This window comes from Miniopterus natalensis, chromosome 5 (assembly GCF_054644295.1).
Source record: "Miniopterus natalensis isolate mMinNat1 chromosome 5, mMinNat1.hap1, whole genome shotgun sequence".
NCBI classification, from domain to species: Eukaryota; Metazoa; Chordata; class Mammalia; order Chiroptera; family Miniopteridae; genus Miniopterus; species Miniopterus natalensis.
This window is the reverse complement of record NC_142085.1, coordinates 18,448,239-18,460,857: the sequence shown is the minus strand read 5'-3', so window position 1 is coordinate 18,460,857 and position 12,619 is coordinate 18,448,239. Positions and strand designations below refer to the sequence as shown.

The window sequence follows — 12,619 nt, the reverse complement described above, 5'->3', positions numbered from 1 at the left end:
TGGAGTGTCTTCACTGACTATATTAACATGTTCCTAGGGATTTGGATTATAGAAAACGTTTCATAGGGGACCATCTGTGTCGCTAGTGGCAGAGGCTCCTTCACATCGTCTCTCCTGTTGGACAGCTGGTCAGGGCTTCCTGCTCTGAATGCCAGAAGCACTGCCCCACCGGCCTTCCCTAGACTAGTCCGAACAGGGTATCACTGTTTATTTTTGCTCCTGTGGTCTTTTCTCTGTTTTTTTGAATAAATGAAAACGAAGAAACGCTATCCGCTTTCTTGGGTTTACTCCACTTCTTCCTGGTCTTTATTCCACCTTTTGCAAACTCTGAAACGCCTACGTGTACTCTCTCTTCAGGGTTTCATATTTTTAGTACAAAGCTGATCTGCAAGAACACGAAGCAAAGAATACACAAGGAAGTGTTGGAGAATATGAGTCGTTAAGGAGCATTAATTATCTTCTCGAGGTATTAAAACATGTTTATAAAACTGCAACAATGAAAATGGCATGATGCTGGCGTCAGACCAGGTGTTCAGGTCAATAGAACAGACTGAATAGGTAACAAAGAAACAAAAGCCCTTGTACCTAAGAATTTACCAGAATAAGCAAATCACTATAAATTAACGAAGAGGGAAGAGATTAATATGTGGATTGGGATGGCTCGCTTAAAGCGGGTACTTTTTTTAAACATAGTGGTTCTCAAACTTTTGGTCTCAGGCTCCCTTTATACTTTTCAAAATTATTGAAGATCCCAAAGAGTTTTTGTCCGTGTGAGTGATATCTGTTTATAATTTACTGTATTAGCAACCAAAGCTGAGAAATTGTTCAAGTATTTACTTAGTAATTCATTTAAAAAGAACAAGAAACCTATTACACGTTAAATAATAGCATGATTTTAAGAAACATATTTTCCAAAACAAAAAAGTAATAAAAAAAATAGTATCATTTTAAAATGTTTGCAAATCTAATACCCTTCTAATAGAAGATATCTGAATTCCTATGTATGTATCTGTAGTCAGTCTATTGTGATATATTGTTTTTATTGATGGAAATGAAGAAAATTAAGCCTCACATTGACATGTAGCCAAAAAAATAGTGTTTTTTTAGTAGCCTTTTCAGATATTTGTGGCTACTCTTTGATACTACATTAAAATTCAACAGTGGCACTTTCTTAAAAGTTTGTTGCAATCTGAAAATATGTCAGTGCATTTTTGTAGTAAGTTATATTAAAATCCGTTGGTGTATCCTATACTTTGAATGAGTGTTTTACTCAGGAGTGATGCCTGACCTGGCAGACCCTGTGAAAAGGTCTTTGGGACTCCTAGAAATCTCTAAACCACCTTTGAAACCCACTATTGCAGAGAGAAGAGGGCCACCAAAGTTTAGGGTTAATCAGTGAAACCACAAAGCAGATGAACAGATTTGAATGTACCATATCATAAATTAACATGTCTTATTTTATCAAGGATAACCCAAATTAAATGTAAACCAAAAATTAAGAATAAATGTCAATATGTGTGTAACACAAGGGGAAATAATTTCAGTGTTTAAGGAATTCACAGATCAATAAGTAAAGCACCAAGGTTACATAGATAATGTGGATAGGACATGAGCACAGAAGTTTATAGAAGAAAATAACATGGAAATGCTCAACAAAGACATAACATTTTAAGTGGCAATCAAAAATAGCCTATTAAAAATGTCAGGTTAGCAGATAAGAGGGCAATAAAACTGACACGCTCATGTTGTAGTTAGAAACATTTTTCTACAAAATTTGAGGAAGCAGTTAAGCAATGTGTATTAGTAACCTTAAAAATATCCATGTCCTGTGTCTTCTGAACATCGGTGTTAAACTATTTTATATGAAAAATGCTTTGAGGAAGCAGACTCCAGTGATGGCATTTATAATAGAAAAAACAGTAGAGAGTGAGCAGATTAATTATGGGTTAACCTCCCCAATGAAAGATTAAACAGCTATTGGAGAGGAAATTATTCACAATGACACTACAATATAAAGAAAGGAAGTCTTTAACTTTTAAAGTTGTTTTTTTTTTTAATGCCACTAAGAGCAACCAAGCTCCTGGCCCAGAGCTAGGAGGAGATCCATGTGGCTCCAGACCTTCTCCTATGGAGACTTTGCCTTCATTAGACTCCTCCTTTCTCTTTGAAGACCCTGCATTCCTTGCACCCACTTTTGCGCTCAGAATTCCTCTCGAGGTGCAGCAGAGAGCCCTTCCTTTTCTTCCCCCTTCGAGAAGCCCCATCTCCAGCCCAGCGCATGCGGCTCACTCGGCCTCTCGGTATCTCCATGGGGCGGGCTGGCCGGGGTCAGTTCTGTCCACCCGAGAGATGCAGTCATTGCAACAAGTCGTGACTTCTCTTTGCTAGCGGCCTGTGTTCCAGTCCTGACTCTTTGGTCTCCCTCTTCACCTGTCTTGTGAACGACGACAGGGCCTGTTTGGTCTGGACGTGCTGATGTGTGTTTGCTCAGAGGGCCCCTTTGATACAACCGGCTCTCACATCCCCTTACGCCGTTTGCCAGCCTGGCGTTTGCTGCTGCAACAAGCATGCCTTTCTGGGGTCCTCCTGTTGCGGATCATGGTGTTATCGGGGCCGCCTTTGAAGCCTTCCTCTGCTAGCTGCTCTGTGGCCGCAGCAGCCAGCAGCCTCCCAGTCATAATCATAGGTCTGCTGGCACGAAAGAGGGTGACGGGGTGGGGAAGGGAAGGACAGGCTGCCTGCAGCCCTGGCCGCAGTGATTTCAGGATCAGCCGTGACCTCTCTAGCCTCGGTCCCAGCCTCGGTCCCAGAAGGAACACACAGGATTGGGATCTCGCAGGCCTCTTTCAACTTTAAAAATTGTTAAGAGGGCACCAGCAAGCCTCTGACTCTCCAGCTGTCCTGGCACTGAAATGACCAAACTCAAGCAATAGTCACCTCCCACGGAAGCCAACAGGGGCTCTCCTGGGTGAAAAAGCGACGACCCCTCCCCGTGCCCCGCTCCCTGCTGCCGTAAGAAGACACGTTTTTGATTGTAAGGTGCTAATTCTAGACTCATGACCTTTGTGATTTGCAAGTACCTTGAGGACACTTGAAAATTATGTCGGGTTGGATAGACGTGGCTTCTTGTGTTTGGCAAGGGGAGTTGCTAATAAAATGGCCTCGCTCAGTCAAGTTGGTGGCTGAGTGGTGGTGATCACACACTCTGGGAGAGCTCTGAGCATGGTGATGTAAAGGTGACTTTGTGACGTGGTTTTAATTCTTGGTTTAGTTTATTTAACATGAGCAGAGAAGGACCACGCAGGCTCTCCTATCTGAGGAATCACACTGCTGAGGCCCCATAACTACCGCAGCCGCCAACACAAAACCAACCAAATAAACGCACAACACTTGCCTCGCCCTTGCTCCTTCCTAACCAGTTGTCTTCATATTTCTTCTGCCCCAACAGCTGCTGCTAGAGTGAAAAAACAAACAAACAAAGAATCCACTGAGCCTGCCCCGACGCTCTCATGAGCGTCCCCAGGGGCGGGACACCTGCTGACCCTGTCCTCAGTGCTGAGACCAGTGTCCTGCCTCAGAGTGAGATTTTTCTCGGACACTTGCTGCACACCTCAGTGTTGAACATCAAACACTGCATGAGAGTGGACCTATACTAGTTTCTGAAGTTTTCACATTTTCCTAATATTTTACCCCTTTGTAACTAAATATATATGTACCTATAACTGACTGTCAGAGTTAGAAGTCAATCACTGCCTAAGTTGGAAAGCAGAACTCTCCACCCAAGAAAGAGAAGTTCTCACCACTGATGATAAAATGCATATGCCTTCTCCACAGTATAGTTGTAGCCTTATTGTTAACGACCCAAACTATCTTTAAAGCAGACTTCAAAAAAAAATGACTTGGACCCAATTTTTCTACCGTAGAATTTCACTGTTCCTTCCGGCGACTTGCTGATGTTGTCTCCGTTTTGGCTCCATAGAAACCCAAAGTATTTTCCTGAACCGGAATTATTCAAACCTGTAAGTTACGTCTTTCAATATACACGGTCCTTTGATTTTAATTTCTTTTCATACCAGGAGTATGAATTCATGAATTAACTAGGACTGTGTCGTTAAGCAGCATATTTCTCTTGTGACGAAGGCTACAAAATACGGATTAGATTTGCAATACGGATGGCACAGCGTGTATAACAAATCAGATAGGGAAGTCTCCAGAATAAGCCTCAGCAGCTTTGAAATAAATTCTCATCTGAAACCAGCAGGGCGTGTGGAAATAAACACGCCTGGTTTTGATAGAAGACTTAGTTTATGCTCTTCAGGCAATTGTTCCCCTTATTGGTTTCCAAGGAGCACAAAAAATAAAAATGAGGCAAATTAAAAACTGTGTTCCTCTGTTTCTTAGAACTGGGGAGATACAGGGCTGAACAGAATCCTGAGAGGCCATTTGGTCTGTTCCCTGCCTTGAGGGAAAACTGTCAGAAACGGCATCCGGATGTATTCATTCTGCGCCCCAGGCTCCCCTCTCCAGGGCTGTCAGCGTCTTATTACTAAATTTATCACCAAGGCGCTTCATGATGGAGGCTGAGGCCTTATTGTAAATATCCTTTCTTCTGGGGTCATTTCTGTGGTTGATTTACATTGTCATCTACATTTGCCACGCAACAGAATTCGTTTCAAATCTTTTTATTTATTAGTTATGTTCCCCAAACATAATCATGGCTGATATTAATAACAGGTTGGAAAAAATGACCAACAGCCCTGCAACTTTATATGCAAGGATTAGCTGTACAAGATCATTTTTAGCCTAGAGAAATAAAGTTAAGCTTATTTATATAAGGCTGATTTGGAAGAAGAAAAAAAAAAATGTTTTCTTCCCACAGGAACGTTGGAAAGAGGCGAATTTAGAGAAGCACGCTTTCTTGGACGGCTTCGTGGCCTTTGGAAGCGGGAAGTACCAGTGTCCCGGGAGGTCAGTGAGACAGCTGGGCCACGTCTATCCGGAGTCTGCACAAAGATGGGGGCTCCGAGCAGGGGAGCTCTGGCTTCGTCTTTCTTTTCTTTATGATCAAGCTGCAGGGAAAGCCAGGGGAGCGCATTTTGTTTGGTTGGCCGGTCGTATTGCGCGGTGTCTTTGTGAGGATGTCTGAAGTGGCTTCTGATGGGAGGCCTCACGAGGACAGAATATCACGGTTCCAGCTGCCAGGTGCAAGCAGGGCCTATGTTTCAAATGCCCAGCTCTCGCTGAAGGGTAATTCAGAGTCGCTTTAGTTTTACCTTTTTAAAAGATAAAGATAGAGGTATAATACTTTTTTAAGTACAGCCTCCTCATGCACATTTGTTGGGGTTCCAGAATGTCTTTAGCGTGGAGCATCGCAGCAGCTTACTAAGCGGCTTTTGTTTATTGGGCTGGTTTGGTTCTATCAAAACGTTTTTGGTACCATTTGTAGTTAAATTAATCCGGCACCCAGGACCTCTTTTCAGCGTGATGCCCTGTTGTGAGGCAAGTGTTCGTCATTTAATGAAAGATAGTTAATGCTTCTTTATTCAAGCAGAAACTTTTTGGAAACGTCTCACCTGTGCCAGGCCCCCTGCAAAGCCTCGGGGACAGAGCAGTGAGGAAGGTGACGTGGTCCCTGACCTCATAAACCTAGCACTCGGCTCCAAGCAAGTCCCATTTCTCCACTGGTGCTGATTCTGTTAGAGAATTATTGTTACCTGTCTGTAACAAAATCTCACTCAGCGGATGTACAGATCCTTTACAAATCTTATACGGCAAAGTTGTAGCCCCTTGATTTAAGAAGTCAGTTGTCTGTCTTGTTTGAATAGTAATATCAGTGCATGTTTGCAGTTATGACTTGCTCACAGCGTCCGTTCTGCTGCTCATGTTTGACAGTGTCGATGTGCTTTTAGCGATACACACCTCCCCAGAAAGGTTTTAGTCAGTCTTAGCCAGCCATCAGCATTCTAGCTTCCATTTTTGGAGTTGTTCTAGCCCTGGTTGGGTAGGTCAGTTGGTTAGAGCATCGTCTCAATACTCCAAGTTTACGGCTGCGATCCCTGGGTCAGGGCACATACAAGAATCAATGAATGAACCCATAAATATGTGGAACAACAAATCCATGTTTCCCTCTCTCTCTCTACCTCTCTAAAATCAATAAAAATGGAAGTTATTCCAGGAGCCTAAGGGTAAGCAGATTGTTGCCAAGTGTTTCCCTGGAGACGCTGTTTGGTGTAGGTAGTTGACCTGAACCGACCAACGAGACTGAAAGGAGAGATTTTTCTTCCACGGTGACAAGAGAGGCCCCCTTGGTGCCTTTCCGTCAGGCGTGAGCACGGGAGCTGCAGCCCAGTTTCCTAGCAGCAGATTCCAGCGGAGCAAGCTCACGGTGCTGCAGGACACAGACACGGACAAAAGCTGGTCCTGTGATTTCACTGTGTCACTGAATCATGCGTTTTGAAGAGCTTATCGACTTCCTGTCATGCTAGACAACAAATGTTTTTCATCTTTATAAATAATATAGTATATATGTTTATTACATACAATAAACATTCATGATTTTCAAGGCAGTTCTAGTTGAAGTTTTTATCGTATAGAACTGAAAGCATGCTGACATATCCACTAGAAAGTTTCCAAGGTGTGAACACTTGAAAATTGAGTGTCTAATACTTTAGAGACAGAGTGTAACAAATAAAAACAACAGTAATAGCAGAAACCCAAAATATGTGCTTCTTGTATTATTTTTACTTGATTAGTGGTTCTTAAGCTAAGAGCACATTTGTTGTTTTTGTCACCTATTAACTATCAATTTTGTAAGAGTAGCTCTTCTAAAAAGAGTAGATATTACTTTTTTTAGGTTCCTTTTATATATATTTCCAATTGCAACTAAAGAGTTTATCAGAACCATCTTTGAAACTGGACCAAGAAATATTTTTAACTAAGGTCTGAAATGCTTGGCAATAAAGCATGTAGTATAGGCCACTGGTCAACTGATGACTACTGTTTGTAGGAGGAGCTGTTAGGACTTTACTATAATATCTTTGAGGCTGATAGACATTTGCTTGGGTTCGAGAGTAATGGATACAATAGAGAGAACCATGACATTTCAGGTCAATCAATAGTATCTTATTTATACAAAAACTGTAGAAATTTTTGCACTAGAACTTTATAAAAAATATGTATTTATTGATTTTAGAGAGAGAGGGAAGGAGGGAGGGAGAGAGCGAGAGAGACATCCATGTGAGAGAGAGAAATCGATCGGTTGCCTCCCACCTACACCCTGACCAGGGATCGAACCTGCAATCTGGACATGTGCCCTGACTGGTGTGACCTTTTGGTGCATGGGACCCCACTCAACCAATTTAGCCAAACCGGCCAGGGCTGCGCTAGAAATTTAATCCCACAAACCTTGAGTATAATCCTCAGAAAATTGCGCCCATCCTTAGTTTGTGTACCAGGAGCCAATTTATTTTCTCATGTACAAAATACTCAATGAGTCAGAGAAAGTTGCCTATAAAGTCTCTGGAGATCAAAGTTCGTCACGAACAGAGTCTTGTGGCCTTCCAGCGGTCACCCCTTGGAGTTTAGGCCACTGAGGCAGCATGAGAGCCCCTCGCACAAGTGAGCACAGAAGTTTTGCTGAAATTACTCAACGAGCACTCAGTGCTGCCAGCAGCGGCTCGCTAAACCTCGGAAAGGACTGTAGTTCCTCCCGCGAAGGGTGGGAGCTCTGAAATACGTTTGGAGGAAGCCCCCCTTGCTAGGCATTTCCCGGAGCTGGGAAGCTCCCGGGTACACACCGCAGGGGAACTCTTCCTAATTCCACTGCTGGAGTAGGAGGGTGGTTTGCAGGAAAACAGGGGAAAGCGGCAGGAACTCGCAGGCTGCTTCAGCGAGGGTAGCAGACAAAACGAAGCGTCGCACTGCACTGGAGATTCTCCTCCTCAACTGTGAATCTAAATGGAGAAATAGGACGGGGTTTTTAGTGGTGTGTGGGTGTCTCTGACGGTTGATGATCTTAGCAGAAAGGGGTGTGCCTGCTAGACCCAAGCCCTGGAATCTACACCAGCGCCAGCAGCCTCGATTTTCCTTGGTTCTCACTCCTGCAACAGGATGCCCGGGTGGCTGTATCATCGCACTAACTGATAGGGGTCCCATTCCAGCGTAAACAGTCACCCTGAGCGTTGGCAAGATTAACGTGCGTACGAAGGCACCCGTGGGTAAGAAGAGGGTTATATGAGAGTAAGGCTGCGGTGCTTGAGAAAGGGAAATGAAGCATGGACTGCTTGGGAATAGAAACTGTGACTTCCACCTCTGTGTGTGTGTGTGGCTCCCACATGTGTCCTAGGCCACAAAGTCATGGGCTTGTCTTGAATTGCTAATGAAAATCACACAGCTATTGGAAAATTAATCCAAACGTAGATCCAGCTGATAGTAGATTGGTTGTAGTAGCATTCAAACTAACGAATAACTCTTGAGCACCTAGTATTAGTATGATTATTGTTTCACTCAAATATTTTCTGTATGTGTGCTGTATTTAGGGTAGGGCTCTAGGAGTTATCTTGGAAAACAAAATAAAGGGTGAAAGTCCCGTCCCTCAAGGAACTTACGGTCTAACTAAAGTCACTATTAAACCCCAGAGAGATTCAAAGACCTAACGTTCTTGAATTCCTTATAATGTAGCTGGGGAGGTGAGACATAGCAACACAGAAACAAGCCTGCTTAACAGCAGAAACGCCTGCTGAGTCACGTACCTCATAATTGCCATAGGAGCTCAGAGGAAGGGGCATTAGAAGGGGCTCAACGCCCTAGGTGGGAACCTTTCCGACAGGCAGGGGTGTCAGACTTTGAGGGGAGACAAAGGGGAAATGCTCATAGGAATGTAATGGACTGGATGGTAATGTAGCAAGGCACCTATCTATTTGGGGTTTGTGAGGCTCCGAGCACAGTTTTTATGTTTATTTTAAAGATAATGTCATTTTAATAATTGTGCCTTAATGAAATATCATTGTACAACCTTGTCTTTGAGAAATACTCTAAGGGGCTCTTCCTTTTATACTTAGGAACAGCTGATCGCTTTTGAGGGGATGTAGCAAATTCAGCATACGGGGTGGACAGAGGTAGATTTACAGTTGTAGTACAAATAAATAACACGCTAATTAATAAAGAATACCAGAATAAACTGCGTTTTGAGTACTCACAACTGTAAAACCACTTTTGCCCACCTCATATTCTGAGGAATTTGTTGCATAAACAAATGCATCCCCTCAACTCCAGTTGTTAAATAGAACTGCGTTTACTTATAGAGAACTGTATTTACTTATGTGGTTGTTACCTAATGTTTTCAGCATGGTGTGCACATGTCCTGGGGGTGTATAGAAGGGTTAGGATGAGGGTGGGCAGGGGAGATCCGATCGATACCAGGGCTCTGAGCCGGGCTGCAGAGGCCTTTATTAATCTGTAGCCACGCTTCTCCCTCCATTCTGCTTTACTGAGGAGCAGGGACTCACTCGAAGGAGCGCAGAAACCACCGGCAGAATTGTAGTTGTTATTTTCTCGGCCATTTCACGTTGACAGTTCATTATGAGGCTGAGATTTAAGTCTGCCAAGAACAAAAGAAGCAATTCAAGAGTGACTTCTGATACACTGATAGGCCTAAGTGCTAAAATAGAAACTGTGACTTCCGATTGAAAACATGTGACTTCCGGCATGAAAACATGCCGATTTCAGAGCAGAATTTCAGAAAGGACTCTTTTCTTTTAACTTACAAAATAGATCTCCAGCCCCTCTGTGGTGCACAGACTACCTGGGCAGGATTTCTCTATGGCCAGAAAGAAGGGAGACTTTGGGCTAGTGTCTCCCCAACCCCTGCCCTCTTTTATGATAGGCTTTCTCCCCTCATCAGACTCAGTGACTATTCTTGGAATGAAAACTGTACCAGATCCCAACACAACATGCCCATAGTGCTGATTACACACACACACACACACACACACACACACACACACCCCTGCCCTGCCCCGGCGGAGCACTGTTCCCTAAGCCAATCCTCACATCCCATCCCCAACCCCTCCCTCCCTTCCCATAACGATCTGTTTAGGTGTTGGCATTTGTTTTAAGCAGCACAATTAACTACTAAGGTTTCTGTTGGGACTTCTGGGTCACAAATAACCAACCGTGTCCTATAGGATGTGAATAAGGAAGGACTTGATCCTAGAAACTGTTGGCAGCTATTTGAGACTACAGAAGTAGACAATGTTAGGATGAAGCTGGTACCACAGAGCAGAGCAGCAGAGGCGACCTGGCTTCCTGGGAACATGGCCAAGTGATCTCTACCGGAGGCCACCCCCAGCTCCAGGATTTTCAGATACATAAAGCAAGTATTCCCTTCGGTGTAGAAACCAGTCTCATGTGTTTTTTTTCTGTCACTTGCAACCAAAGGATCCAAAGTAATATAATTTCCTTTAAAGAAAGAATTTTCTTTGAAAATGTGTTGAACTCCATGAAATAATATATTACCATCTACTATCCACATCCGTTAATAGCTGTCTGAATACCTTGTGCTTTGTAAAAGGGCTGAGTTTCGTTTACATTGGGTATAGCACAAAACAAAAGTAAATGCCAGTTCTTAAATTTTTCCTGGAAGGTCTGAAACTTAAAATGTATTAGGAGATCATTTCTCTCCAGTGAGTACTTGGTCTTAAGTCAATACTGTTCCTTTGCCCTTACCTTTTTTTTCTTAAAAAGAAGTACCCACGTTTCTCTCCATAGCTCATACACATGAGAGCCTTACTTCCAGGAGCAGTAGCTGTAGCACCGCCGTTGGAACAACCCCGGCTGCTACTCTGAGAAACAGTGACCTCAGAGAGTGCCCTGCCCCTGGGAGTCCATGCCCACCTTCCCAGCGAAACAGGAAACAGGGTCTCCCATCAGGGCGCCCGCTCACCTGCCTTCTCACCCCCTCTCCCCGTTTCCCATTCTCTCATCTTTTTCATGTGCTTATCCCACCCTCTCTTCCCATGTTATTCCCTTGTTTCCCCCTTATTTATGTGAGCATCAGGTTATGCCTACCAGATTATACCCGCACCATCACTCCCAGCCAGAAGCCTGGAACCCTAGCCATAGTGTTTCGGGTACAGCTGAGCTATTCTTTGTAATTTTAATTTTGTGTGCTAAAGCTAAAAGGTCTGATAAACTATTAGCTTTTGACATATTTTTTCTCCTTTCTCTTTGCCAAGGTCCTCTAGGTCAGTGATTCTTGAAGTATGACCTTCCTCCCCACCCCCTCTAGACCACCAGTAGTGACATTACCTGGAAGCTTGTCTAAAACACAAATTCCCGGGCCCTTCCCCAGACCTACTGAGTCAGAAACTTTGAGAGTGGGGCCCAGGGCCGTGTGTTTTAACGAGCCCCCTCCGTGTGATTCTGATACGTGCTAAAGTTTGAGAACCGCTGGTCTAGATTCTTTTTCCACCAAATTGATTATATTTTCCTAAGAAAATGCCTCAGGGGGATGGGATTGTGGGAAAAGCGCTTCCCCTTTAACTCGACTAGCCCTGCTGCTGGAGGATGCCTGGGAAAGTATGCCTGCATGCTGCCTTCTCCGAATTCCAGGGCCGGATCGTTCTATTTTCATAAGCTGCAGCTGGTAGCAACTAGGAATACACTTCAGAGCCCTTGTTCCTGGCAACAGTGGCCGTTTTCCAGCCGATGCTGGCATTGCCCTCGATGACTTCAAGAGAGGGATTCAGCCTCACGATCAAGACATCGAAAACTGAAATCATTCATCTCCCCCGATCCCGTCGTCGGCTCTGTTCCTTTTCAGGGGACCACGGTGCTAGACACCTGGGCTTTTAGAGACACTCTGTACTCGTGCCCCCTTTTGGCTTTCCATTCCATTTCTACCTATTAAACCAGGTCTTGTGCTGTGGCATCAGGTGGTGTCAGAAGCCTCCTCCTGGCTCTGCTATCTCTCCTTTCAGTCCATCTTACTCACTACATACACACTACATATTTCGTTTTCCTTAAAAAGTCATCTCTGATTGTCATTCTCTTGTTAAGACTCTCGGGCCTCTGCCTTCAGGCCGAACTCATTAGCCTAGAGTTCTGGTTCTCCAAAGTGTGACACCAGTTGTACCTTTCTGAACCCCTGGGAAAGCCCTCCCCAGAGGGTCCACTCTCTGTCCGCTAACCACAGTGTCCATCCCTCCCCTTGCTCATGCTATCTGCTGGGTCAGGAATGCTCTCACTCAACATGTCTACTTATTTAAAGCCTGTCCTTCCCTCAAGGTCTAGCTCAAGTTTCACCTCCACGTAAAGTCAACATTGATTACTCCAAGTTGGCTCACTCTCTCCAGACTCCAAATGGGCCTTTTGTTTCCCCGCCCTTATCTTAGCTCCTTACGTTTCCCATCTCCCCGTGTACGGTACTAGCTGTGTGAGGCCAGAGTCTGTGTTTTGTCACACTTTGTGTTCTCAGTGCCTGAGCGTGGTCCTTAAACAGTTATCTACAAATGGGGGAAATTTGCAAGTACTAATTATTTAAGGAATTTTCAACATGTTTATATTTTAATGAGCTTTATTTGTGGATGAGTAATGCTGTTCTTGTAAGTGGAAAAAATAA

General features: G+C 44.0%; 1 protein-coding gene across 1 annotated transcript in view; it reads left to right on the top strand.

The window, feature by feature from the left end:
* The window catches only part of CYP39A1 (cytochrome P450 family 39 subfamily A member 1), a 72,772-nt gene that overhangs the window by 48,350 nt on the left and 11,803 nt on the right, over positions 1-12,619 (top strand). The window contains exons 9-10 of the mRNA XM_087817433.1: positions 3,924-4,019; positions 4,880-4,968. Coding sequence (XP_087673559.1) covers positions 3,924-4,019; positions 4,880-4,968 — 185 coding nt within the window. The remainder of the gene's footprint in view (positions 1-3,923; positions 4,020-4,879; positions 4,969-12,619) is intronic.